The 26329-nt window shown below is 43.6% G+C and overlaps 1 protein-coding gene across 1 annotated transcript in view; it reads right to left on the bottom strand.

The window, feature by feature from the left end:
- Nucleotides 1-26329, bottom strand: part of LOC146861181 (dynein axonemal heavy chain 11-like) — a 2741463-nt gene that overhangs the window by 2683632 nt on the left and 31502 nt on the right. Inside the window, exons 3-4 of the mRNA XM_085646213.1 lie at nucleotides 16312-16436; nucleotides 14436-14628 (exon numbers count right to left, since the gene is read on the bottom strand). Coding sequence (XP_085502339.1) covers nucleotides 14436-14628; nucleotides 16312-16436 — 318 coding nt within the window. The remainder of the gene's footprint in view (nucleotides 1-14435; nucleotides 14629-16311; nucleotides 16437-26329) is intronic.

Below are 26329 nucleotides of genomic sequence, written 5' to 3'. Positions count from 1 at the left end.
CAGCCCTTACTAAACCCTCTTCAGCCGCCACTAAACTATCCTGTAGATACTTCATTGTTTGTTTGGCACATTTGCTATAATGTAGGGAGTGTCTCGATGTTTCCATCCGGATACCCGCTTTCATAGCGTCCCACACCATCTCAATTGATGTACTCCCCAAATTATCCCCCAGAAACATAAGGATCCATTGTCTCATGTGTGAACAGTAATCTTCATTTAATAATAGCATTCTCTCAGCAGACGTTCATAATCTTGATTTAGTGTTAAATATATCCACCTCTAAATCAAGGACAAGCAGGTTGTGGTCTGATAAAACCCATGGTAGGTTCTCTATGCAACATTTCAGGCTTAATGTATTAGACACAAACATGTAATCAAGTCTTGCATGGGTCATATGTGGATTAGAAAAATAAGTAAATCCTGAATCGTTCAGTTTTAGCATATGCCAACAATCAATCAAACCATGAGTCTGGCATACATTCATCAATGCCTGAAACACCTTTGGTTTCCTGCCCGTATACCCCCACCCTGCCTCAAGAGACCAATCACATTGTAAATTGATATTACAATCCCCACATAGGATAAGTGTGAGCGGCCAATGGGCAAGTTCATGAGAGATGGTGTCAAGCACACAGGGGTCATCACTATTACTCACGTATAATGTACATAATGTCAGTTTCTCTCCCAAACTTAGTTAGCACTCCGTTGGCACTCCGTGATAACCCACTGCCCAAAGTTGTCCAAGCATGACTGTGTAAATTGGATCCTGCTTCCTCTGGCCAGTATGGCTACGCCCCGGACCCCTGCGTTGTTGCACTAATTAATCTATACCCCAATGATTTTAATAGATGCAATTGTGACCCTTCAATGTGTAATTCCTGCAGGCAGGTAATATTTGCACCAAACATTTGTAGCCCAGCCGCAACCTTCTGCCTTATCTTAGCGTCATTAACTCCACAGATGTTGATAGTGACCACTCTAAGTCTACCCATAACAACTTATAACATTAACCTGACTCAGGAGCCACACAACTTCACAACCATTCCTCCAAATAAAACCCCATTTCTTTTTAGAAAAAGTGAAAAAAAGAACACAATTAAACCATTTCCCTATGTCACCCGTCTGAGGATCCCTTCCCTCCACCCTCTTCCCACCCTCCAGCACACCCTCAGCAACCAGGCTCAGCCATGAGCCTGTGTGAGGACGTCTGGGCCACTCCTCCTATCCCTCCATCTCTCTCCCCTCCCCCGTCATAACCTCAAATAATCAATAACAATTAATATCTCCCACAAAGCAAAATTTCAACATATGGCCTGCATATAGTCAGACTTATTTTTTGTCACAAGGGCCCCCCGCTATAATATCATCCAGAAGTTTCTGGGCTTGAATTTCAGAGGTGAACCTAAGATTCTGACCATGATAGACTACTTTGAGCCAAGCCTGGTTTTGTAGAAATACTACTGCTCCTGCGGACTGAAGAGGAGTTATAAGCTGTCTAAGCTGCCATCTCCTCTCGACAGTAGCATGTGCAAAATCTGTTCTAGAGAAGAATGAGAATCCCTCAAAGCTTCTTTTGGCATTAGGTCTGGCTAAATCAGAAACTGACTGATGTAGCAAAACGCAACCAAAATAGACCAATATAGCACGAGGTCGTGCAGGCTCGCTGGATGCCTGTCGCGACAATGACAAAGGAAAACTATGGACACATTGGACCTCCTTGTCCCAATCTCGAGGATAGTTCAGGGAGGGAACCCTTCAACATATCAATTACAAATTTCCTTATGTCGCTACCCTCACAACTCTCAGGGTCCACAAGCAGCCTTAGATTGATACGGCGCTGGCGGTTTCCATAATCCTCAAGTTTCCACATAACATCTTTTAGAGTACCCTCCTGTGACACTTCAATGTTGCTACTTAATTTTCCAGTGCTTCTATTAGTGTTTCAACCATAGTAAGTCTCTTTGAGATATCAGTGCAGATTTTTCCCTATCTGCCGTACAGACACTTGGAGTTTTTTTGAAGCCAGCCGTGCCTGTCAATTATTGGCTTCAATATCATTCTGAAATTATCGCAGGGATTGTAGAATTAAAGATAGCGAAGGTTCAGACAATTTTCCGTCATTTGATGGTTCGATTCACCCCCAAGTTCCCAGTTGATAGCTTTTACTTTTTGTTTGCGGTTTCTGGGGGTAGCAATTGCGTAACTGAATAATCCCATACCAGTTCCTCCAAAGTCTCGTTGTAATAAGTCTCCATACCACCTAGGCTCTTCTTACGAACTTATTTCCAAGATGACCCAGAAACTAAATTGATATACTGTAGGGAACTAGGAGTTGCAATTGTTACACAGACATTGAAGAAGTGGGAAAGGCTGGGTATTTATCAAATTAAAGATTTAGTATTACAAGGCGAGACTAAATCTTGGGGACAAATTAGACAAGAGAAAATAGAAGAACTCTCTACCCTAATATTCACATATCTTCAAATCTCAAGCCTAGTTTTCAATTCAATTTAAATCAGCTTTATTCGGTGCAATACATGTCACCATAAAAGCAAAGCAATTATTATAAAAACATGCATACCACAACATTGTCACAATTTAAAAATACATTAGTAGTGTCTATACAGTTCATAAAGTGCATATTAACAAATACAGTAACCAGAACATACTATCCTGCAACTATAGTTTTTAACAGATAAAACTATTTAACAACTCCCATGAGTGCTGGTGACATGTCATTAAAAAAAATTGTTAAAATACCACACAGGTACCAGTATTACAAAAATATCCACATACAGATCAGTGCATTAAAATATAAAACATTTCAATAAAGTGCCTTCAGCCATTATTTGGTCCTGGTTGCCCTCTGGTATTTCTTATTTTCAGTGCAACTTTCAGAAAACTTGTTATACATACCAGGGTCAATGGGTCTTCAGCCCTTTGTAAATATAATAAGGCGGCCCTGGCTTGTCTAAACTTGCCTTTTTTTAAAATTCTTACTAAGTAATGACGCCTGGGAAAAGAATAAAAAGGGCATAACAGTACAAAATGAAGGGAATCCTGCGGAGATTTACTATCGCAGCCGCAGGGTCCTTTCTGCTCAACCGTGGCGGTGTAACCCACGGGATCCGCCAACAAATGATGTATAAGGTTGAGCCTAAAACGAGTAAATAAAAACCTAATTTCTGCGTTATGTATCAGGCTAAGATATGGTTCCATACCACCTACTGTTTTAGTACTGCTGTGCGCACAAGCTAGAGTCTTCCTACCTTCGGAATTGAGTCTGCAATCTGCAGCTTTCCTCAGGAGAAGGCTCTTAATTCTGTTCTTGTCTTGGGGTATGATTATGGTTGGATTAGTGAAAAGATCTAGGCAGTCTATTCCTCCCAATGTCAATTTTACATATTTGAGCCACGGGATACACATCCCTTTATCCCTCCTGATACAATCTCTAATAATTTGTCTACCCAGTTCTGCATCAGGATTGGACCAGATCCTCAGCCAAGCCATAATGGGCCTGGCCTTGATCAGGTCCTCTATGTATGGTCTCCCTAATTCGGCATGGGTGATGTAGGCTGGGGAGCTCTGTGGTGTTTTAAGTATCTTACGCAAAAATTTGTTTTCTTCAACTTGTATTTGCCGTACCCCTGCAAAGCCCCAGACTTCTGCTCCATACATGACTTTGGAGCAGCAAATGGCGCCATAGAGGTGCATGACCTGCTCCGGCGACCACCGACCCAGCCTGCGGCCAAAATTCATTATTGCCCCTGATGATGAAATCAGTTTTATACACCGTTCTTCCAGTAAAAATTTAAAATTTAAAAGCCCATCAAATAAAAGACCCAGGTACGAGAAGGTTTTTACTTGTTCAAGTGTATGTGTGCCTATATGATATGTGAATTTTGTACAGGGTTTCGTACCGGCTATTAAAACATAGGACTTAGTTAAGTTGGCTGCCAGGTCTAGTGTGTCCATGAAATCAACGAAGCCATCTATTAAGCATTGCAGACTTCTTGGAGTGCGTGCCAGAAGGACCGCATCGTCTGCGTATAACAGCACTGGGATTGGACGAGACCCTACCCTTGGGGTATCAGCGTTCAGTTTGCACAGTGCCTGTTCCAGTTCGTTTATATACAGAGAGAATAAGAACGGGGCCAAAATGCAGCCCTGTCTTACTCCGCTCGTGCAATAAAACGGTGCAGTCGTATTTCCCGCCAAATTAAATCGTACTTTGGCGGAGGTATTCCAATGAAGTGCTCTCATAATATTTACAAGACCTGGGTCTACTCCTAGTCTGGTCAAGAGACTCCATAATTTTTCTCTATTCACGCGGTCGAATGCGGCCGAAAGATCCATAAATCCCAAATAAATTGATTGATCACTGCCTATAGTATATTTTGACACCAGTAAGTAAAGATTCAGGCATTGGTCAGTAGTTGATCTGCCAGTCCTGAAACCATATTGTAAATCAGAGATGATATGGTGTTCCTCGGCCCAGTCCATTAGACGGTTTAGTATCATTCTGCCTAGGATTTTTGCGGTGACGTCGATTAGAGATATTGGACGATAACACTGCGGGTCGTCCTTTTTGCCTTTTTTATAGATGGGCACTATAGTAGCTGTTGACCAGGAGCGTGGCATGCCAGTGGCGATAGCTGCATTGATCACGTGTGTCAGTATTGGGACCCAGAAATCTGTGTTAGATAAAAAAAGATCTGGTGGTATCCCGTCAGGGCCTGGAGCCTTATTATGTGACAGTCCTAGAATGCCCGCTTTAGTTTCACCAGAAGTGAATTCAATCTCAGTCCTCCACGGGCACGTTTTTTCTTCAGCCTCCGGGTATACATCTAAAAAGTTATATAGTTTTTTAAAATGATTAAACCAACGCTCTGGGAGAATAGTTGTGCCAATTGCTGGTGCTGCAGAATCCTGGAAACATGGATTATTTATGGTTTTCCAGAATGTCCTTAAATCCCTCCTCTCCGCGGCTGCCCTCAAAGTTTCCCAAGTTTGGGACTGTAAGGCAAATCTCCTACATTTGATGGCCTTTTTATAGACAGTCCTACAATATGCTATTTGTGATTTGTCTCTGGGTCTCAATTTCAAACTTTCTTTGAGAGCTTTCTGTGCTCTTGAGCAATCTTTATTAAACCATCTTGGCGCATTAATTTGTTTCAGGGGCCGAGAGGTTTTTAATAGTCTATCTATGCGGGTGGCCATTGATTCAAAAGCTTTAGTCACGGCCAAACCTTCAGCCAGGGGATCAGAGCAAATTTCAAACTCTTTGCCCCCTTCCTTGATTAAAGTCTTGTAAAAAGCGTCTCCGTCAATACGGGACCACTTTAAGCGCCTCCCCTGGTCTGTGACCTTCTCAAGACTGCCTACCAGCGTACTTCTTATTTCTTTGTTGGTACACCAATTTTTAATCCATAATACAAGTGGGTTGTGGTCACTGAATATGCTCCAGTCGACTGTAGCCTCTTTAATCCAATCCCAAAATAAGTTAGAAACTAGTATAAAATCTATTGTGGAGCTACACCCCCTTCCTTTAAAGGTTGTGGGAGGACCAGTACCTTCATCTGCATTCACTATGTCAAGTGTATGTCTTAGTGAATGAGCTTTCATCACTTTCTCTAACTCACTCCCTTCTTTCGTGTGTTCAAAATGCAGACCTTTTATCAGTGTGCATCCAGACCAACCCCCCATGCGGTATTTTAGATTTTGACACAAATGACAATTTAGGTCACCCGCTAATATTATATAGGTGGCCGCTGTGGACTTACTCTGCTCTATAACAGCGGTCAAGTGATTCTGCAAATCATGTAATATAGAACCTTCCTTGCTCGATGTTATGGCGTTGTAAAAACTAACAAGGATGAAACTCATTTTATTTCTTTGAAACCTTAAACCGAGGAAGTAGTTAGAATTCCAATTCAGGCTGGACCACACTCCTTCCAGTTGCAAATCCACATAGATAATTAGTCCACCAGTGGGCCTACCTGGGGCTAATTTTTGTGCGGGAACAGCAAAGCAACCATACCCTTCTAACTGGAACGGATTATGGTCCACCACCCATGTTTCCTGGAGGCAAATGACATGAAACCTAGATATATATTCCCTCCATTCATTGTTGTAAAATTTGGAGGACAGGCCAGCTATATTCCAGGATACCAAACCAATGTCACCCCCCCTTGGGTTCTCCATGGGAATAGAATTACTGGGAGGTAGAATATGTAGTCAATCAACCGCCTCCATTCCAGAAAGCGAGGCAAAGCGATTGGAGGTGGGGATGTTAAAAATGGGGCCTGCCATCTGCTGGGCGCTCCGATTTGTTGAGCTCACATGGTTTCCTATCAGAGATATTGGGTAGAAATAACTTAGGTCATGGGTAGATATACCGCCCTCATAACCCTCTGAAAACCAGTCTCTGATATGGTTTACCACTCTGTGGTCTCTGAAATTGATAATTATGACATCCCCTTGTACATTTTTAGGTCTTTGTCCCACCCAGCTCAGCCTTCTAACGTGCAGAATCTCTCCATCTAAGTTGGGGGGTAATGGCCTATTCGCTCTTAACCAATACATTACTTTGTTCTTAAGAGTTTGGTACCCTTCGTATTTCTCGCATTCTAGCACTGGGACCCCAGTGAGTGCAATGACGTATGGAGCTGCCTCTGGTGGAAGATCAATGTGTGCAGAAGAGCCCCTAAGATTTTTGTCTATGTGGGCTCTCTCATCACTTTTACTAGGTTCGTGGTTCTGCTTGTTTAGGGCTCCACTACCCCTTAGCTTCCTTGGATCTGTGTACTCATTCTGTGAGGCTGTGCTAATCTTGTTAGTGGGAGAAAGCGTCTTAGCACCCTTAACAGGGATTGTAATGTCCCTTATTGGTTCAGATGTTGGGCCTGGAGGATTCAGAGGGCGCGTTTTTAGTGATAATTCCTTCAACAGATTCGTGTTGGCTGTGCCAGTATCTTGCAAAGACCCCAGCTGCTCTGTTATTCTCTTTACTCTTTCCACCAGGGGAGATAACAGGGACTTAACTAGTTGTTCAATGTCCCTTATTAGATCTTTATAGGGGTGCACTGCCGTACTAACTGGGCCAGTAATGCGTTCTGCCACCTCTATTATATTCACAGGACTTGTGGCAATATTTGGGGGTTTAGTGTGGCCTACTTTTTGCTTGTTTGTCGCACGTTTCTTCTTTTGTTTTGAGGGCCCAGGTCCTGGTTCTTTTGTTTTAGTTATGCTGTTCTTTTTAGTGAGGTTTTTAGTTACTGGGGTCGCTAGCTGCTCCTCAAGAGAAAGTTTGATTTGTGAGCCTATGCTATTATCTATAGTGACCGATTCCCTTGATCTTAGCTGTGAATCTGATATGTCTTGTAATTGCAGGGGGATACCTATATCAGTATTTAGTTCTAAATCTTTAGTATGTGTAAGATGATGGGGGGGGGGGGTAGCTGCTTGCTGGATAGCCCCCAGTGAGGAACGTTTCTTCAGTAATTCAGATGATAAGCGGCGTTCAGTATACACGATTTCACGTTCTAATAATGAGGCAGCCCTTGTGATAAACTGATCTAGGGTGCCTCTAACGGATCCCCCCCACCGATGATTTTCTTCTCGTGCTAGGCCTGGTATTCATAGTGAACAATATGATGGTAAACCCTTTTTTCCTTCAAAACAGGCTAACAGTATGATAAGCTTAATTGGCCCACAAATGAGTTCAGAATCCCACAGAAAGATAAACCTACTTCACCTCCGTTTACTCTCACAACACAAACACCTTTGAAATCCTCTTGTAGTACAAGAACCACAGTAAGCAGGAGCAATAAGTCTCAACCTGCGCGGTGAATTTTGACGTTACACCAGTCCACCCAGTTCCTGGGAAAGTTAGGTCCACAAACAGACAGTCTTAGGTAAAGTTTACATCTACACAATGAGGTGCCGGTACTTACTGCTCGATGTGCCACCTCCGATGTTAGGGGGTATGCCCAGCCCAGCCTTATCCGGCCTTTGACGGGCAAGGACGGGCCCGCCCTTGGCCCGGGCTTCGCCCGGGCGCTGCCCGCGAGCGTCCTGCACCGCGGAGCTGCCAGGTGACTTAAATATCGCCCCGGCGCTGCCTGATGACACCTATGGCAGGCGCCGGGCGCTGGATATGCTGGGAAGTGTAGGCAGCCCAGCCGTTCCCCTCACGGCAATGGTGTCAATGCGAGAGTTCAGGTCCAGCCGGTTTGAGCCCCACAGCAGTTGGCGTTTCCTTTGCGGCGATGTCAGCAAACAACAAATGCAGCCTGTATCCTGGAGCGCGTCCCGCGCTGCGGAGCTGCCAGGTGACTTAAATATCGCCCCGGCGCTGCCTGGTGACACCTACGGCAGGCGCCGGGCGCTGGATATGCTGGGAAGTGTAGGCAGCCCAGCCGTTCCCCTCACGGCAATGGTGTCAATGCGAGAGTTCAGGTCCAGCCGGTTTGAGCCCCACAGCAGTTGGCGTTTCCTTTGCGGCGATGTCAGCAAACAACAAATGCAGCCTGTATCCTGGAGCGCGTCCCGCACTGCGGAGCTGCCAGGTGACTTAAATATCGCCCCGGCGCTGCCTGATGACACCTACGGCAGGCGCCGGGCGCTGGATATGCTGGGAAGTGTAGGCAGCCCAGCCGTTCCCCTCACGGCAATGGTGTCAATGCGAGAGTTCAGGTCCAGCCGGTTTGAGCCCCACAGCAGTTGGCGTTTCCTTTGCGGCGATGTCAGCAAACAACAAATGCAGCCTGTATCCTGGAGCGCGTCCCCTAAAGAGGTACTCTAAAGAGTGAGTACGTGGCCGCACGTCTATATTCCCCTTTAAAGCACTGTTCAAATGGGGTAGGTCATAGAGCGGGCCAGTTGGGTCCCTTCGAGAGGGGTGGCGGTGACAGAGGGGACGAGGTCGGAATGCTGAAAGCCCCGCTTTCGGTGGAAATAGAGAAAGGAAGTTTGTATCCACTGTTTACATCAAATGCCCCTTAACCCTATACCCAGAATTACCAAACGGTCATTATTTACCCAAAGTTTGCTACGTCGCTGCTTTCGAGTCACCACAGCTCTCGCCTAGTTAAGAAATTGCGACTCCCAGCAGGTCCACTTTCCAAAGCAGTCACCTATGCGTTGTACATCAAACAAATAGCGGGAATCAGAAACTGGTACCATATGTTGCAGCAAAATATATATGACTACAAAGTCCCGAGCGCACTCCTAAAAATACAAGCAAAAACCAAGCCAATCGCAAGACTATAATAAATGGTCCACCAAGGCCATTCGAGGGGCGAATTATAAACGCATGGCATTTTTTTCAAAATGGCAATTATACTATACCCCCCGCGAAGTTGCACAAATTGTTCCCAGAAAACATCATCAGATTGCCCTAGATGTAATCACTCAAAAGGGGACTGGCTGCATATTTGTTGCTCCTGCCCGAAATTGACTATCTACCGGACTAGCTTCTTTCAATCGATTAGTCAACAAGTTGAATGCAGCATTAACCCCAATCCTTTGGTAATTTTATTTGGGATCTCTATCTCTACTTTAACGGTGCAACAAAAACAATTTGTGTTCAAAGCTTCACTAATAGCTAGATCATTGATCTTACAAAATTGGAAATCGCCAGATACACCAAAACATGCACAATGGGTAATCAAAATGAGACACAAGGAGTTGATGGACGGAGTGCTGAAACTTTTCAGACACTCACACTCAGTCACAGATCTGGGTTAAATCCATTATTGTTCTTTAGCCACTTTACAACCCCAGTTCAGACACAGCTATATGCAAATCAGTCTTGACCCTGTGCCTCATGGGAACAGTCCAGCCCCAACTACCAAGCCATATCTTCCCTGGACCAGAAACAAGAATCCTGGGACTAGCTGAAGGAGGTAGGAGACTACATCTGTGTGACCCACATGGGTAGAATTGTCAGGTAAACCTTACTATTGAGTAATTCCAGAATAGGTAGGCAACATAATGTTCCTTGCAGCTGTGTACCACTGTATGTGCTGCTAGAGGACTGGTGCAAGGCAGTTGGGGCATCAGACAAGTCATGTCAAGAGAAGTGGCATTAAAATAAGTGGGGACAATTAGCAGCACTGAATCCTCTAACAATATTAACCTTGATGTCCGTGCAAGTTGCACCCTTTATGCTTTCCTTACCTTTTTCATTTTCTGCATGTGGGTTTCATCTCAGGGCTTTTAGGGCTCATATTTCCAGTCATTACTTCTCCTGCTTTATTCTCCCACATTAGTGACTCGGGTCTACTTTATTGGGGACAGTATCTTGGTTGTCCTGGGGCTCGTCATTGTTCTTCCTCCTGAAGGAGTCAGTAAGAATCTATCTCTTGTCTGAGGCTCCAGTCCATGAATGTTATTTCTGTTGTTACGTTCTCTCCAATTTTGTTCCTGCAGTGTTCTAATTCCTAACCTCCATGCTTGGCCAATGTAACTAATTTCAGAATCATTCGCTGGTGCACAACTCTTCTTGCTTAATGTCCGTCCAACTTATCTTCTCCCAGATGTATCACCAGCCAGACAATCTGCCATTGTCACACTAACCTGTCATCCCCAATGATCAATATAGTAGCAAATTGGTTCTCAACAGGAAGGGCATTATAGAAGCATGGAAATTACACCATAGGACAAGAACTGTATATTTTGGTCCTAATAAAAACAAGGATCATGTTGACATTTAGAATCCTGGAAGAGGGTAAAACATTGGAAAGTAGTCCTAGCAAGTTATCAAGGTGATATTTCTCAGGGACAACCAGTAAGAGAACACACATTTCGTATTTCTTGTGCCTGTCAAAAGATTAATATGTAAGATGCCAAGATTCCACATAATGTTCTTAGAAATTCTTGATGTAGCTCCACTCAAGATTGCACTTAAGCTCCCTAGTCTAGTTATACTTACTCGGCCAGAAAGGTGAGCTATCACTAATGTTACATCTTTGGAAATGGCACAGAGGAAAAACATTTGAATTTTTGGATACACTAAAATGAATAGCCCCTTTTCACTTCTAGAGTCAGTGCATGGATACCGTGTGGCAACTCTACTCTCTTGAGCAATAATAAAAATAAGCCTTGGTTACATGTCTCAATGCATACAGTAATCACATGTTAATGTTTAGCATTGACTCCTCCTGGTCACAGTCCCTGTACAAATAGTTCCCCAGATCTCGAAATCAAATCAAGAAGCAAAGTATTGTTTATTATTGTCAATTCCAGACAGGTGCATACTGGAACAGATCCACTGTAGGTAAGCAACTGTCCAAAATAAAGCATTCATTTCAGGCTAAGGCCTTAGATCCTCTGTTCATTGGACATTAAAGCATCCCTGCAGTGGTCCTAGATGACAAAAAGGTGGCATGCTTCTATTTATTGTTCTGTGTACAATTCTAAGACCTTTCATTGAGGCTAATCTGCAAGCAAGTAGTGAAGAGAGAGTCCTAAACATTAGTTGAATGGGGTTGGTGTGCTAAACGTCTGCCAAGGTTCAGAAGCTGCAAATTCAACATAAGAACTATCAAATGTATAGGATACCTCAGCTTAAATGTCACCCTGGAATCAATCTATCGCAACTCCCAGTGGCCATTTGCATACTCATTCCTAACTAAGTTGGTCCCCATACCATGTAGTTCAGTATTCTAGTTTCACCAATCATTGAGTAGATGTTATTCTACCTTACACTATCCTTTTTCTGAAGCCGCTTATGTTTTTCATCCTATTTTTCCATGTCCCTATACATAGATACCTTTTTGTGGGCCTATTAGTTTCTTTAAATATTGATATAGCTCTACATTGATGTTAACTTACCTGTCCCATAGTGGATTGAAGTCCTACAAAGTACTCAAAGTACAGTTTAAGAACTCCCTAAGTATGTCAATTATTTTACTCCTATTTGTGGAGTTGTAGCCGTCCTATGCACTTATCCTGTTGTTTAATAAAAAATGGAAAAAGACAAAAAAATATATATATATTATCATTGGAAGAAGGCATTCGCTGTTAGTTTTTGGCCAGAATCAGGATCATAAAGCCCTTAATCTATCGTAAAATGACTCCTCCGGGGAGATTTTTCCCAAGAATGACAGTATTTCCAAAACAGGATAGATAAGCTTATATCTTTGCCCCATAGCTGGCTGGTAATGCTTCTTGTGCAACTGAGAAATTGAAGCCGTAAGCAGTGCTTTAAGTGGGAAAAAAAAACTAGGGGTGCTCTAAAAGGGGCGTGGTTAATGTCTTGAAGGGGCGTGGCCTATCCGAGTAGGGGCGTGGTCTAAATCAAAATAACTAGCACTGTGTGCTTAAGAAAATCATGAGTACCGGCACTTCTCCGTGTTCTCCCATTGAGTACCGGGACTTCTCCTTGTGTTAAGAGAGTACCGGTACTCCTAGTTGCATGCTGTGGTCAGTCGCTAGGTTATGGGTGCTTGACAGTTAATGTCGAGTGGATTCCGGCGCTAGGTTGCGGCTGCAGCCCTACACTCCGAGCCGGCATTTGATAAGATAGCGCCTTAGGCGGAGAGAAATTTGGCGCCCTTGCTAATAGAGACTGAAATGCGGCAGCAGGGGGTCCTTTTTGAGTTGAGCTAAGCAGTGACTGCCCCCTGAACCCAAACACCTCGGGACCTCCCCAGCTCACCTAAATCACCGATAGTTTAGCTGCCTCACGGTGATGGGTCTGTTGGTGTGTGTATCAGCAGGGGTGAGACGGTGAAAGGAGCGCGAAGAAAGGGACAATGAGGTGTTAAAACAGGCCGGCCCTGCTCACACCCTGACAGCGCAACAGGACAGGAAGACACCTGTGTTTTTCTAAGCTAGAGGTCTCGACATTGGAACTGTCGCGCTGTGAGTTATAGGGAAAGTTTGCAGATCCGTTGTCTGTCAGAGTGCCTTGAAAAAAAAAAAAAGTCTGCTTTCGCGTAAAACTTCTGCTTCTCATGTTAATGCCCTCGGGCTAAGTTCACGCTATATATAGTTACAACAAACGCTAATTACACCCTGCAGCTATGGGCAGAACTTGGCCAAAGGCACTTTGAACATTGAAGAAGAAAATGCTGATAGTGTACAAGGCTGCCTTGAAGCCACGCCCCCAGACACGCACCTCCCAGGCTCACCCCTATCAATTTGGTGAGTACCGGCACTTCTCTTTTTCCATTTAAAGCACTGCCTAACAGTGCTGCAACAGTGGGCAGAGTCTGAGCACCGACAGTTTTTTTTGGGGCCCTCAAAACGGGTCCGAAAAAAAATAAAATAAAGAACGGACTACCTTTAGTAGCCACGAAAATAGAGCCCGATAGAGACCCGTTTCGAGGGCCCCAAAAAAAAACTGCCGGTGCTCAGACCCGGACAGACCCGGCCCACTTAAAGCCCTGGCCGTAAGTGATGACTGAAAGTAGCACTGAGAGCAGGGTTTGGTTTGCTTCTCGCTACTGAAGGTTTCCCTCCCTGTCCACACGCACTGGCACCATAACTAGTTCACTACATGGAAGATATATGTGCTAATGTATTCTGGGTTGAGCAGATGAATTCCCCTGCACTGGTGTGGGGAAGCACAGGCTTCCCTTCAGTTGCTGAAAATCCTCCATCTTGCAACCGAACAGGATTCAAGAGCACATAGAAGAACATAAGCCGACCAAACACTGCTCTCAATGTAGCTACCACAAAATCACACTGGGAGGCCACATCTCCACTCTCTTGTGAGATCTCTTGGGGGAGATATTGACCGGCCAGTCACTAACTGAAATATTACATTTTGACACAGACAGATTGCCATTTTGCCACATAAGTTATACAATAACTTTCAGGTGCAGTGGGATCAAGCTACTATTTTAGACAATGGAAAATTCAACAGGCAAGTGTTGTGGAAATGCACCACAATATCGGGGTTTAATTCTCTTGGAAAATAGTAGACTGGGTTTCCTTTGGACAAAAGATACAATTGGGCTTGGAGAATGTGAGTATTGTTCCTTCTCTTGTCAAGTAAGTTAATAAAACGTAGAATTTCTGCAATTTGTGTTGAGATAGCAAGCATATTGACATTTATAATCCCTTTCTGATATGAATAGTTCCTCGGCAGCTGATTTTTCCCAAGAAATAGTGTTGCAGTTGCTTACATTGAGATGTGTGTATATATTAATAAAGGATGCATTTGCTAACACTCTAAGCTGCCTATGTCCTAGCAATGTTTACTCGCTTGGTGGTGTGAGTGGATAGTATGAAAACCTTTTTTAGATTAATGTTTTTCTTACATGTCAAGATATCCATTCTGATGTTGAAGAATAGCCTTGTTAAAAAGCAAGTGTTACGCATAAGAATTGACGTACAATAGCTAATAAACAGTATTCTAAATCTAGCACAGAATGATTTGATTCTGAAACAGTAAGCATAAGTTAAGCTAAAAACTGTGTTACCTGTTGGTTAAAGTTTACGTCAAAGAATCCATGTTCATCGCCCCTTAGAATTGGTTGGTTTAAGTGTGATTCACAAATACAATTTAGATTATTTGCCCAGGCAGTGTAGATTTCATTGTCATGCTTGTCTAACAATTCCAAAAGTAGATGACATTTCTGGAAAACAAGGCTGGCTTCGTCTGTCTGCAGAGCTCTGTAAAATGGAAAGGATTCAAGTATTGAAATTAGCATTCATTCAGAATTAGCCTGTGTATGCAGAGTTATGAATGAGATTCATGTTTTACTAAGAATAATGTAAACTTGTAATGTACATCTCTGGGGTGGATGCATCACATAATATATTTCTCTCCTTTGATATTGCTGTAAAGCAGACAAGAACGTATGTCACCATACACAACCCCAGACCTTAGCCTTCCCTAGATCGTGAACATATAAGAGAACTGTGAGCATTGGTAATAGGTCGAAGCAAAAACTGTACCATGACGGCAGCCGTTTTGATGCCTTTGACAGAACAACTTGAGAATCTGCATTCTAGTGCTGATAATTACAACGAAAGAATCGGTGACTCAGCTGTGGCAAGGAGATCTGGCATCAACGAGTGGTTACTAAAAAAGCGGATGCAATGGTTGAAATTAAAAAAAAGAAGTGCGAACTGGAAACATAGGCACATGAAATTAAAAATATGTAAATGGGTGGAACTCTGCTTCATGTAATATCCAGTGGTTCAATATGCTTGATTTGTGTTTCCTGGGCTATGCTTTTTGCTGTAGAATTTCAAAATGAGGCCATGTTTTATCTTCGTGCTTTGCAAACGCAAATGGGTTGAAGCTGAAGTCGCAAACATTAAGTTAAAGGAGAGGTTGTCTGGCTCCCAGAAACCTGCTAAGAGGTAGCATGTGAGGATGCAAAGACATAAAATCCCCCTCCAAACACCGCAAGCCTCCCAGGGCCTCTTAATGCATGTAAGAAAATATATTTCCATATTGTGCTAGTAGCTGGCCGTGAGTCCCCACCCTCACATACCAGGCCTTTTCTTTACACAGTCAGACAGAGACAAAAACTGCAAACACATGGACAAAATGTATATTCACACAGAAACAGCAACAGAAATAGAAACACCCACAGACTGATGCAAAATGACTAACTCGGAGACAGTCATAGAGAGACAGATCCTAAAAGTCGTGGACACATTCAGGAACAGATACAAAGATCTAAGGAAGAGTATATAGTGAAAAGTGGGGAGAGAAATGGAAAATGAGAAAGACGGAAAGAGAGCTAAATGTACAGAATGAGATATAATAAGTAGATTTAAGATTTGTATGTTCAGCTAAAGCTAGATAAGAATGAAAGAGGGAATAAGTGATAGGGAGGGAATAAGGCTGACAGAGAAACAGAAAACCCCACGGTGAGCAAACCTAACAAACGGATGTACAGAAAGACATATTTTCAAACAGAAAAGGAGTGAGAAACGAACTCTATGGTGTGAGACACAGAGTCCAACCGATAAACTTTCAGAAAGGAGGACACGGGCAGACACATAAATACAAATATGAAGGGACTGGCAGATACACGGCGAGAAATACAGAAAAATATATTGGAATTGTGACTATAATAGAATACACGAGGTCGAAAGTCAGAAAGGGTGACATATCTAGAGCCGTCGAGACACTGAAGACTGAAAACGAGAATGACTTCTGTCATCCCAAATGTATCACGTTACGCTCAACAACAAAATGATGGTATCAAATACCCCAGAACTAAGGGCCATATGCATGAACACATTTTCCCATAGACACAGAATGGGCAAAACGCTTTGATGCATCTGTCCCAATATCCTTTCAGCAACCCTGCAGCGCGAACGAAACACAGCACTTACTGATGATTGACGTGCTTAAAGGATGTCCTGTGGACCAGTATTCGATCTCTTAATTCCTGTGACCATTTCAAGTTGCCTGCTGTAAATGGCATGTTCTTGTGTAATACATCACAACCATTCGATAGCTGAAATAAGCCAGAAACGATTAATGTCAAAAATAGCAAATAAAGACCTTTCTGTATGCCCAAATCTTAAATTGAAATATTCTGTTTAATGTACTATTTTATCAAAAGGAAGATAAATAGGAGGGTATGCTGTGTGGGCCTATTAGTTTCTTTAAATATTGATATAGCTCTACATTGATGTTAACTTACCTGTCCCATAGTGGATTGAAGTCCTACAAAGTACTCAAAGTATAGTTTAAGAACTCCCTAAGTATGTCAATTATTTTACTCCTATTTGTGGAGTTGTAGCCGTCCTATGCACTTATCCTGTTGTTAAATAAAAAATGGAAAAAGACAAAAAAAAAATATATATATTATCATTGGAAGAAGGCCTTCGCTGTGAGTTTTTGGCCAGAATCAGGATCATAAAGCCCTTAATCTATCGTAAAATGACTCCTCCGGGGAGATTTTTCCCAAGAATGACAGTATTTCCAAAACAGGATAGATAAGCTTATATCTTTGCCCCATAGCTGGCTGGTAAGTGATGACTGGAAGTAGCACTGAGAGCAGGGTTTGGTTTGCTTCTCGCTACTGAAGGTTTCCCTCCCTGTCCACACGCACTGGCGCCATAACTAGTTCACTACATGGAAGATATATGTGCTAATGTGTTCTGGGTTGAGCAGATGAATTCCCCTGCAGTGATGTGGAGAAGCACAGGCTTCCTCCCTTCAGTTGCTGAAAATCCTCCATCTTGCAACCGAACAGGATGCAAGAGCACATAGAAGAAAATAAGCCGACCAAATCCTGCTCTCAATGTAGCTACCACAAAATCACACTGGGAGGACACATCTCCACTCTCTTGTGAGATCTCTTGGGGGAGATATTGACCGGTCAGTCACTAACTGAAATATTACATTTTGACACAGACAGATTGCCATTTTGCCACATAAGTTTTACAATAACTTTCAGGTGCAGTGGGATCAAGTGGACTAAAAATCTAGCCAATGTACAAACAATAATGGTGCCCCGGTAAAGAATGACAATCTATTCATTCTGGAAGCTCCTGGGAGTTGACCTCATTTGATTCAAAACATTTTATGGATGCCCACTTATGTCAACAATTACGCCAAGTGCGCCAGCGTAGGCATTTTGGCATGGCTCCCCCTATATGCCTTGAGTACTGTTGTGTCCTGCTTGGTCCCCACCCACAAGGAGCACACACGAAACCTGAAGGTGGATTATTGTTTCTTTATTCTTCTCTCTCGGTGCAGTGCATGCAGGCACTTCCTTGCTCCTCCTGGGGTGTATTGATAATGCCCAGTCACCGCTCCCTAACTGGACGTGGTGTCCAATGGCTAGTTCCCTCCCTCCCCTCGTGTCCTATGCAGCGTCCTATTGCCCACCTGCACTTCGCTCCGACATCTCCCCTTTTGTAGAAAATAAAAACAAAGCACAAAGAGAAAACCAAACTGAGGAGAACGAAACGAACAAAAAAGAAAACACACACACACAACGATGACCATTGTTCTCTTTGTCTCTGAAGTTGGTGACCTTTTGTTCTGCCATCATAGTTCCTCAATGAGCCTTTTTGGTCTTCTGCTCACTCTCTTTGGGCTGGAAATGTCTGTTTCCTCTCTTTGTACCTCCCCTGTTGCTCCAGCTCTGTCCAGTCCTTCGCTGCTGAGGTTTTCCTTCCACGCCCTCCGCAGCTTAGTCTTTTATGATCTTTGCTTTGTTCCTTAATGCTGTCTCTCCTTCCTTGTCGTCTGAGATATTGAACCTTTTGAAGTGTGAGCTATTTCTGGTGATGTGGTAAGGTCCTGACACTGCCGCTATCATGAGCTCTTTCACGTTTGTTATCGTTAGTGGTCCCTTCGAAAAAAGACGATCTGACTTCCTTTTTTGCAGTTGGCACACGAGTACTAGATCACCTTGCTTCAATTCAGCTGCTGTGGCATGACACCGTGCGTCAGCCTATTCTTCCATCTTCGTCTTTGCCACTTGATCTCTTACAGCAATGTTGCTGTGTTTAGGTGGCCCTCTGCTTCCAGTTGAGGCAACCTTGTTCTGCTTTTTCTCTCCAGCATAAGTTCTGCCAGGCATCTCCCTGTGGAGCTGTGCTGGGTGTTGCGGTAGTCTTGCAATATTTGACACATTGCTTGGCCCACTGAGATCTGCGTCAGTTTGGCACGTTGGACAGCCTTTTTGATGCTGCACATTAACCTTTCTACCATGCCATTTGCTTATGACCACAGAGGTGTTATTTTCCTGTGATGTATTCCCAGGTACATCATGAACCTGCAAAATTCTTCTCCTGAAAATGGTGGTCCATTGTCTGTCTTTAGTGTCTGCGGGGCTCCCATGCTGCAAATATGTCATCTAGTATTGGTAGAGTGGCCGTTGCTGATGTTGATGACACTTGTCATACTATGGAGAACCAGGAGTATTCATCATTGCCTACTAGCAGGTAGCCTCAGGTGTCCTGTGGCCCATAGAAGTCAGCTGCCATTGTCGTCCACACCGTCCCAGATAGGTAAGACATGCGTAGTTGTTCTGGCTTTGCTGGCCTTCCATTATCGGGCATAGGTGACAGTTCATGTCTTCCACCAAGCGATCAAGTACCGGGTACCATACCTTTTCCCTTAGCATTTTTTTGTTGCCACTTTGCCACTCTGAGACTCATGGGCCAGGCTTACAGTCTGCCGCCGTAGTGTTTTTGGTATCACTATCCTTGTTCCTTGTAGTAGAATTCTTTGTTCCATTTCCAACAGCTCCTCTTGTATTTGTTTGAATGCCAGCATTTCTTCCCGGCTGCCTCCTTCACCCATTTGACTGCTGCTAGTTACATTTCTCCACCTCTCTTGCTGTGTTGTGCTTTTGACTGCTTTTAGCATGGCATCATCCATTGTTTCCTGCACCCGTTCATCACTTGGTATTGGGGCAAGTGTGTTTTGTCACAACACAAAGTTGAGGTACTCCTCAGCCATGGCTTGGTCTCTAGTGCACATCGTAGGGGATGCCGTGACATGTAACCGGTAGGGTTATGCTCTTTTCCTGGTTTGTGCACCATTTTGAAATCATAGTCCATGAGGCGTATCTCCATCTTTCAATGCGCTGTGGAATTTTTAATTTCGGGTTTCCATATATTGTCACTAGTGCTTGGTGGTCTGTCACAAAGGTGAATGACTTCCCATAGATGAACATGTGGTAGTGTTCACACACACAACTACTGCTGGGCTCTCTTTCTCTGGTTGTGAGTATGCCCTTTCTATATCTGACAGGCTCCTACCTGCATATGCAACACTCTGTCTGACCGAGCCTCTTCCTGGCATGTGTTGTGTGAGAATGGCTCCAAGCCCCACTGGGATAGCATCCACAGTGAGCTCAGTGCATAGGGATGCGTTGAAGTAGGCAAGGTGGTCCACCGCTGTGACTGCATGCCTGATGTCTTCAAACAGCCCTGACACACTCCTTGGTCCAGAGAAATGACTGGCCCTGTTTTGTCAGTTCGCAAAGTGGAGTGCTCACTGTGGCAAAATCCTTGTTGTAGAGAGCACAGTAGCTTGCCAGACCAAGGAATTACCCACCTCTGCTCAGGGCCTTGTTTTGCATAGCGTTTCTAATTTGCTGGGATCCGGTCTCATACCTTTTCATGAGAAGATGTGGCCAAAGAACACTAGTTCTCTCTTCCCCATCTCATAGTTGTCTTTATTCAGTCAGGCCAGTGATTTTTAGCTGGCTGCAGACTTCTCGTAGTGCCTTGTCGTGCTCCTTATTTGAGTGACTGAATACCAATATGTTATCACTGTAATTTAGACAGGCCTGATCACCCACTTCACCATCTCTTGAAAAATATATACTGCTGATGATTTTCCAAAACGTAATCTCTTGTAGTGAAAAAGACCCAGGTGGGTGGAGAACATTGTGATGTAGCGTGATTGAGGATCAAGCTCCAGTTGATGATAACCTTTGAGCAGATCTAGTTTAGAAAATATGCAGGGAGGTAGCAGATCATTTTGTTTAAATTAGGGCCTGGGTGCCTTTCTCTTTCAATTGCCATGTGTGGTATGTGCATGTCGACACAGATGCATATTTATGTTATGTTTTTCTTCTGTACCGCCACTACTGGAGATACCCATGAAGTTGGTCCATCTGACAGCTCTATGATATCTTGTGTTAGTAGGCTCTTTATTTCTTCTCCCACCTGTGGTTGTAAGTGTGCGGGCACTCTTCTGTGATGTTGAGCCACTGGCTTGACTTCCTTGTTGTTATGCAGTGTTATTTGTATGTCTTTCAGCTTCCCTAGCCTTTTTAGGATTGCAGGGTGTCCTCTCAGAATATTGAGAAGCTTTGACATGTGATATGTCATGGCTAGGAGGCCCATCACCTGAGCGGTGACATTGCTTAGTAGACATGGTGCTGGTATGTCTTCGCGTAGGACATGCACTTCTTTTACAGATGTTTCCTTGCATGTTAGTGCCTCTACAAATTTCCCTATGCTCAACACTGGTTTCATCGCACTCCATGTGAAAAGATTGATAGTGGACGATGACAACAGATGCTTGTGTTTCATCTTCTCATATTCTGATATGCACATGATGTTAAATGTGGCACCACTGCCTAGTACAAATCTCATTCTGTGACTTCCGACCTCAATGTCTACGGTCTCTGTCTTCCTTATCTGTTGTTTGTCCATGAGCTGGATCTGTTTGGGAGTGCGATCTTGTGCTGGGACATCTGACATTATGTTAACACGTTTCATCATCACACGTGCAGTTGCACTATCAGAGTCAGCTGATAGGCTGCGGTTATGTGTTCCCATGTGTCGTGCATATATATGCTTGACGTGAGATTTTAGTTTGCAATTGAAATCTTCGCAAGAGACTCGGACGGTTCGGAAGATGGCTAGCGGGCATCAGCAGTGCACACATCTTGCTAGACAGAGGTGTCAGCTTGTTAGAAGGAGGTCGCGATAGGGTTTTCCAGGTTGTGACAAGCTAGTCTCCAGGAGCGGCCCGTGCAGGTAAGACTGGTGAGGCGGGGAGGGAGGGGACCCCACAGATGACGACGAGGGAAAATTAAATAATTAATTTTCCCTTGTCGTCAACTGCCGAGAAACCCCCGCCCGCCCCACTGCTCTTACTTGCAGGTGCTTCTCCTGCTAGTCTTGCATTGCTGATGACCCTCTTTGTGAACAGCACGGTGGCACGGTATCACTTACTGTATTTGTTGTCGGCTCCTCTTTCCATTCCCTGCTGTACTACCGGGATGGGCTCCCGACGTCCTTTCTTTTGGCAAAGGCGGACCATGGTGGTTCCTGGCTCCGTTGTGCTTGCAGCTTGCAGGGACACGGGGCATGTGCATTGTGGTTCATCCCACCTTTGTCGCCAGATGTCATGTCCTGCTTGGTCCCCACCCACAAGGAGCACACACAAGACCAGTAGGTGGATTATTGTTTCTTTACTCTTCTCTCTCGGCGCAGTGCATGCAGGAACTTCCTTCCTCCTCGTGGGGTGTATCGATAATGCCCCGTACCCTCACCCTGACAAGAATTTGTGTCCACTGGCTAGTTCCTTCCCCTTATGTCCTGTGCAAGGTCCTAGGACTCGATTCACAAAAGTTATCTGAGACAAAATCCTAACTCTACAACTTTCGGTATTCACAAAAGGCATTTAGGAGGTAGAAAAGTTAGGATTCCTAACTTTACAACTCCTAAACTGAGACAAAATCTTAACTTTACAACTTTTGGTATTCACAAAAGGCATTTAGGAGTAGTAAAGTTAGAACTTTACTACTCCTAAATGCCTTTTGTGAATACCAAAAGTCGTAAAGTTAGGATTTTGTCTCAGTTTAGAAGAAGCAAAATTAGGAATCCTAACTTTACTACTCCTAAATGCCTTCTGTGAATACCGACAGTCGTAAAGTTAGGATTGTGTCTTAGATTACTTTTGTGAATCAGGCCCCTAGTGCCCACCTGCACTGCGCTCTGACAAGTAACACCTTATGCTTAGAAGTACCTACAATAGGCCAGTACCTGAATATTGTTATTGATGTCATTCATAACTCCAGTATGTCCTGGCCAGCTTTTTGTCATGGTTGGCCGCCAATCAGATCTCTGTATGAGATCGGTAGGATTCACAGAGGATCCGTGCAGCTAGAAATACAAATGTGGTTTTCCTTCAAATCTCCAAAACTACTGAACGCATTTACACCAAATGACAACAATCATTGGCATAGCCAATAGGCCTCGCCTTGGGGACCTTATAAGTGTTTAGTTATCCAGCACAATATCCTTGGTGCAACAACATCATCTGTTGCATGGCTAAACACTTATAAGGTCCCAAAGGCGATACCTATTGGCCATGCCAATGCTTGGTTTTTTTGGTAGGCCCGGGGAGATTAAGTGATTTGGCCAGAATCACAGGATGCTGCACCCACGCCTTGGCTCAAACCCGGTTCCCCTCATCCAAAGTCTGCAGCTCTGGTTGTACTGCCACATTTCTTTATAGGCGAGGTCATCGGGGTGAAACTAGATTGCAAAAGTCATCTGGCAGAAGAGACCCACAAAGAAACTCGAAAAGTATTGCCAACTTTGGTTCCCAGATATGTACTCCCAGTTAAAGGGCCAACAGAATAATTCAGCAGAGGCGGGACGAATTGTGAGGCATTACGTGCCAAATCTGCTGTGTTAATATTTCAACATTTTCAAACAATGTTTTATACTTTTATGCCTAAATGGTCACCTTTTTAAATGCCCGAACACAGTAATAAATCGCTTTAAAATTACAGGTTAACGTTTGCGAAGTGCTTGGTGCTGGCCCCATATGCAGAAATGTGAACAACTTTTGATCCACTTGGCAATTAAACTTTTTTGTTGTTAAAGGGTGTAGGTCACAAAGCAGAGATTCATATGTATGTGGAACCCGACGCCATCTTAGTTCTTCCCGTAGAATAAATACAGTATTAGTCAACACCAGAAACATTGGTCATGCGGTGAATGTGGGTTTTAAAGCATCCGCGAAGAGTGAAAGCTACTTCGGTAACTGAAACGAGCGGGCCCCCTCCCGGGCAATGTAGTGCAAACTTGGTTTGTGCTGTGCTTGTTTAAAATCAGACTTGTCACACCCATGGACTTCTGACTACCCCTCTCCCCTACTACCGAGCACGGGAGAGATATATTCTGTGTTTCATTAACAAAGAATCAGCAGCATCAGGACCAGTGACGTTATTCAGGGCTGGCAGCTGCGATTCAGTGCCAAGAACACAGGGGTGGCTCGTCCTGGGCATTAGCGCTCTGCCCTACTTATCTTCTATTTATTTATATTGCAATAATAATGAATAGCTTAATAAAACTGGAGCATCAGAAGCTGGAACGGGACAACCGCTGTAAGCGGGGAGAAGTAAAATACAGTCAATATTGTGTACATACTGGTGAGTGAGAGAACACGTGAATAGGTTTTTATGTGCGAGCATTTGTGTACAAGAGAATGATCAAGCAGTGAGTGAGAATGAGGGACAGTCAGTGTTAATGAGTTTGAGTGAATAAGAGTGAAAGAGCGACTGCAAATGTGTGAGTAGGAATAAGAATGATTGTGAGGGAGTGTTACAGAGTGCAAGGTAGTGTGGCTGAGGTAGAGTGCGTGACAGTGAGCGTAACAGAGTGAGAATGTGCGAGGTGTAAATAAGTGAGAACGAGTGAGTTTAACAGCGAATGAAAGTCACTGTGTGAGAAAGTATAGGGGTGCTAAACTAAGAGTAAATATAAGTGAGTGCGAATAAATGAGTGCCAAGGAGTGAGTCAGTGTGCATGAGATCCAGACTGAGCATGAGAGGGAGTGGCAGTGAGTGAACATGAGTGAGAAAGTATGATTGCGTCAGAATAAGACTGAGTCAGAGAGACAATAACTGAGTGCACAAAAAAGTAAATGCGAATCATAATGAATACATAAGCTTAAGTAAATATGAATGAGTGAGTTCACATAAGGGAGTGAGAACGTAACGCGCCCACTTATGCTACCGCCGGCCACAGCTTGCAGTGCATGTGCACGAGTGGTGTGCGCGCAGCACTAATCACTCCATAAGGCACCTCTGCTCAAGCGCGCGCCCGCACACATGCACTGCAAGCTGTGGCCGGCGGTAGCATTTTTTGAAGCCCTTACTTTAAGTCTCGCCAGACCAGCGCAAGCGCTGAGTCAAGCGAGACCTAAAAAGGGCTCTTTCTGGACCAAGAGCCAAATTTCTGCCAAATTTGGTGTAATTACGTCCAGCGTTCCGGGCTGTAGTGGTGTTCAAAATCCCTATTGGAAATTGCATCGGGGATAAAGCGTTTTGGGACCCCCATTTTTCTCGGCCCCCAATTTATGGATCACCCCGCAACTTTCAAGACAGCAGTTGAAGTTAGTGGCACATTAGTTTTCAAAAGTTTGTGAAGATTTGTCAAATGGTGCCACAGTTATTGGTAAACCAAAACAAAATAGGTCCTAACTATAACTACTTACTGGCAACTGCAAGTAGGTAATATATATATGTATATATATATATATATATATATATTTTTTTTTTTTCAAATACCTGTAATTAACTTATAAATAAATATATATACATGACATTTTTCAAAGTTTTAGTCACAGGCATTACCTACTGTATATATGCACCTATATATATACATAGAAGCAGCAATTAGGATATACACATATATTGTGGTGTAATATAATTTTTCCCCTTATATAAATGTTATCTGCTTATATTAGGAATCATAGTTTAATGCACAATGACACATGTATAACGACAACCACATCTTCCTTCCATGAAAAGCATAGATTGTCACGTAGGTGTATACTGTTGTGGTACACCATTGTCTTGTGCTCCCTTACATAATCTTACATAAAGGTTCTCCTCACTAGGGGGGAAGCATATTATTTGTTGCCTGGTCAGTAAACTTGAATGGAAAGGGATTACACAATAATTCCTTCTGGTCTCTGTCGAGACATAATGTCTGTCAGGTTGGAGTGAGGTGGCTGAGTGGAGAGAGATCCCCACCAGAGTCAACCCTGCAGTAAGCACACCTAGAATTAGAGCTGCAACAATTTAGTAAAAAATGTAACAGTTTCCCACCCTGCCTCCTTCAGAACTGTAATACTAAATGCCTCAAACCTCCAGCAGGAAACAACCAAACTTTCATGGGTTATGCCCCATACAAATATGAGCCAGAGAGGCAGACAGCCGAGTGATACATGACAGCAGTGGATTTTCCCCAGTGTGAATCATACCGCTTGGCTTTGCCTATCCTTCTGGCATGGACTCTGGTGTCTTTACTGCTATACTATACTTAGACATCTGAACTCCCTCCAGTGATGCCTTATTCCATAATAATAGCAAACCTTAGCCCAAAACACAACCTGTACATATATAGAAAATTAGAAACATCTGGTTGGAAACACAGGCCAAACATTGTGTTACCTTTTAAAAAAATGGACAGTGAGGCCAGAGTATTGTACCGCGGTACAGCTAAGAACAGTTACATTTGTAATTAAAAGTCATAATCTGTCAGGGAAAAAGGCACCATAGCACAATGTCTACAGTGTTTTTCTACAGTTGTGGACATCACATGCTACTTCCTGCATTGCTGTGGAAAAGGGCAGGTTGTATCACTTTGAGTAGGGCAGGTTGTATCACTTCGAATAACTTGGCTACACTTTACTTCTTTCCTTCACTGGTGATACTGTCAATAGGGTCTAATGCTACCTTGTCCATCCCTTATAATTTGCCAATGCCTTTACAGTGTTGTGTCAGACTTTTCTCCCACAAGGAATTGGACAACACGGTTGCACAATAAAATGGCTCCCTGTCCAAGGCGAGTGAGATATGTCATTGGTTATAAATCTTTCACAGAAGTTCACACTGTCCTTAAATCA

Source organism: Triturus cristatus, chromosome 3_1 (genome assembly GCF_964204655.1).
Source record: "Triturus cristatus chromosome 3_1, aTriCri1.1, whole genome shotgun sequence".
Taxonomy (NCBI): Eukaryota; Metazoa; Chordata; class Amphibia; order Caudata; family Salamandridae; genus Triturus; species Triturus cristatus.
This window is presented reverse-complemented; position numbering and strand designations above follow the sequence as displayed.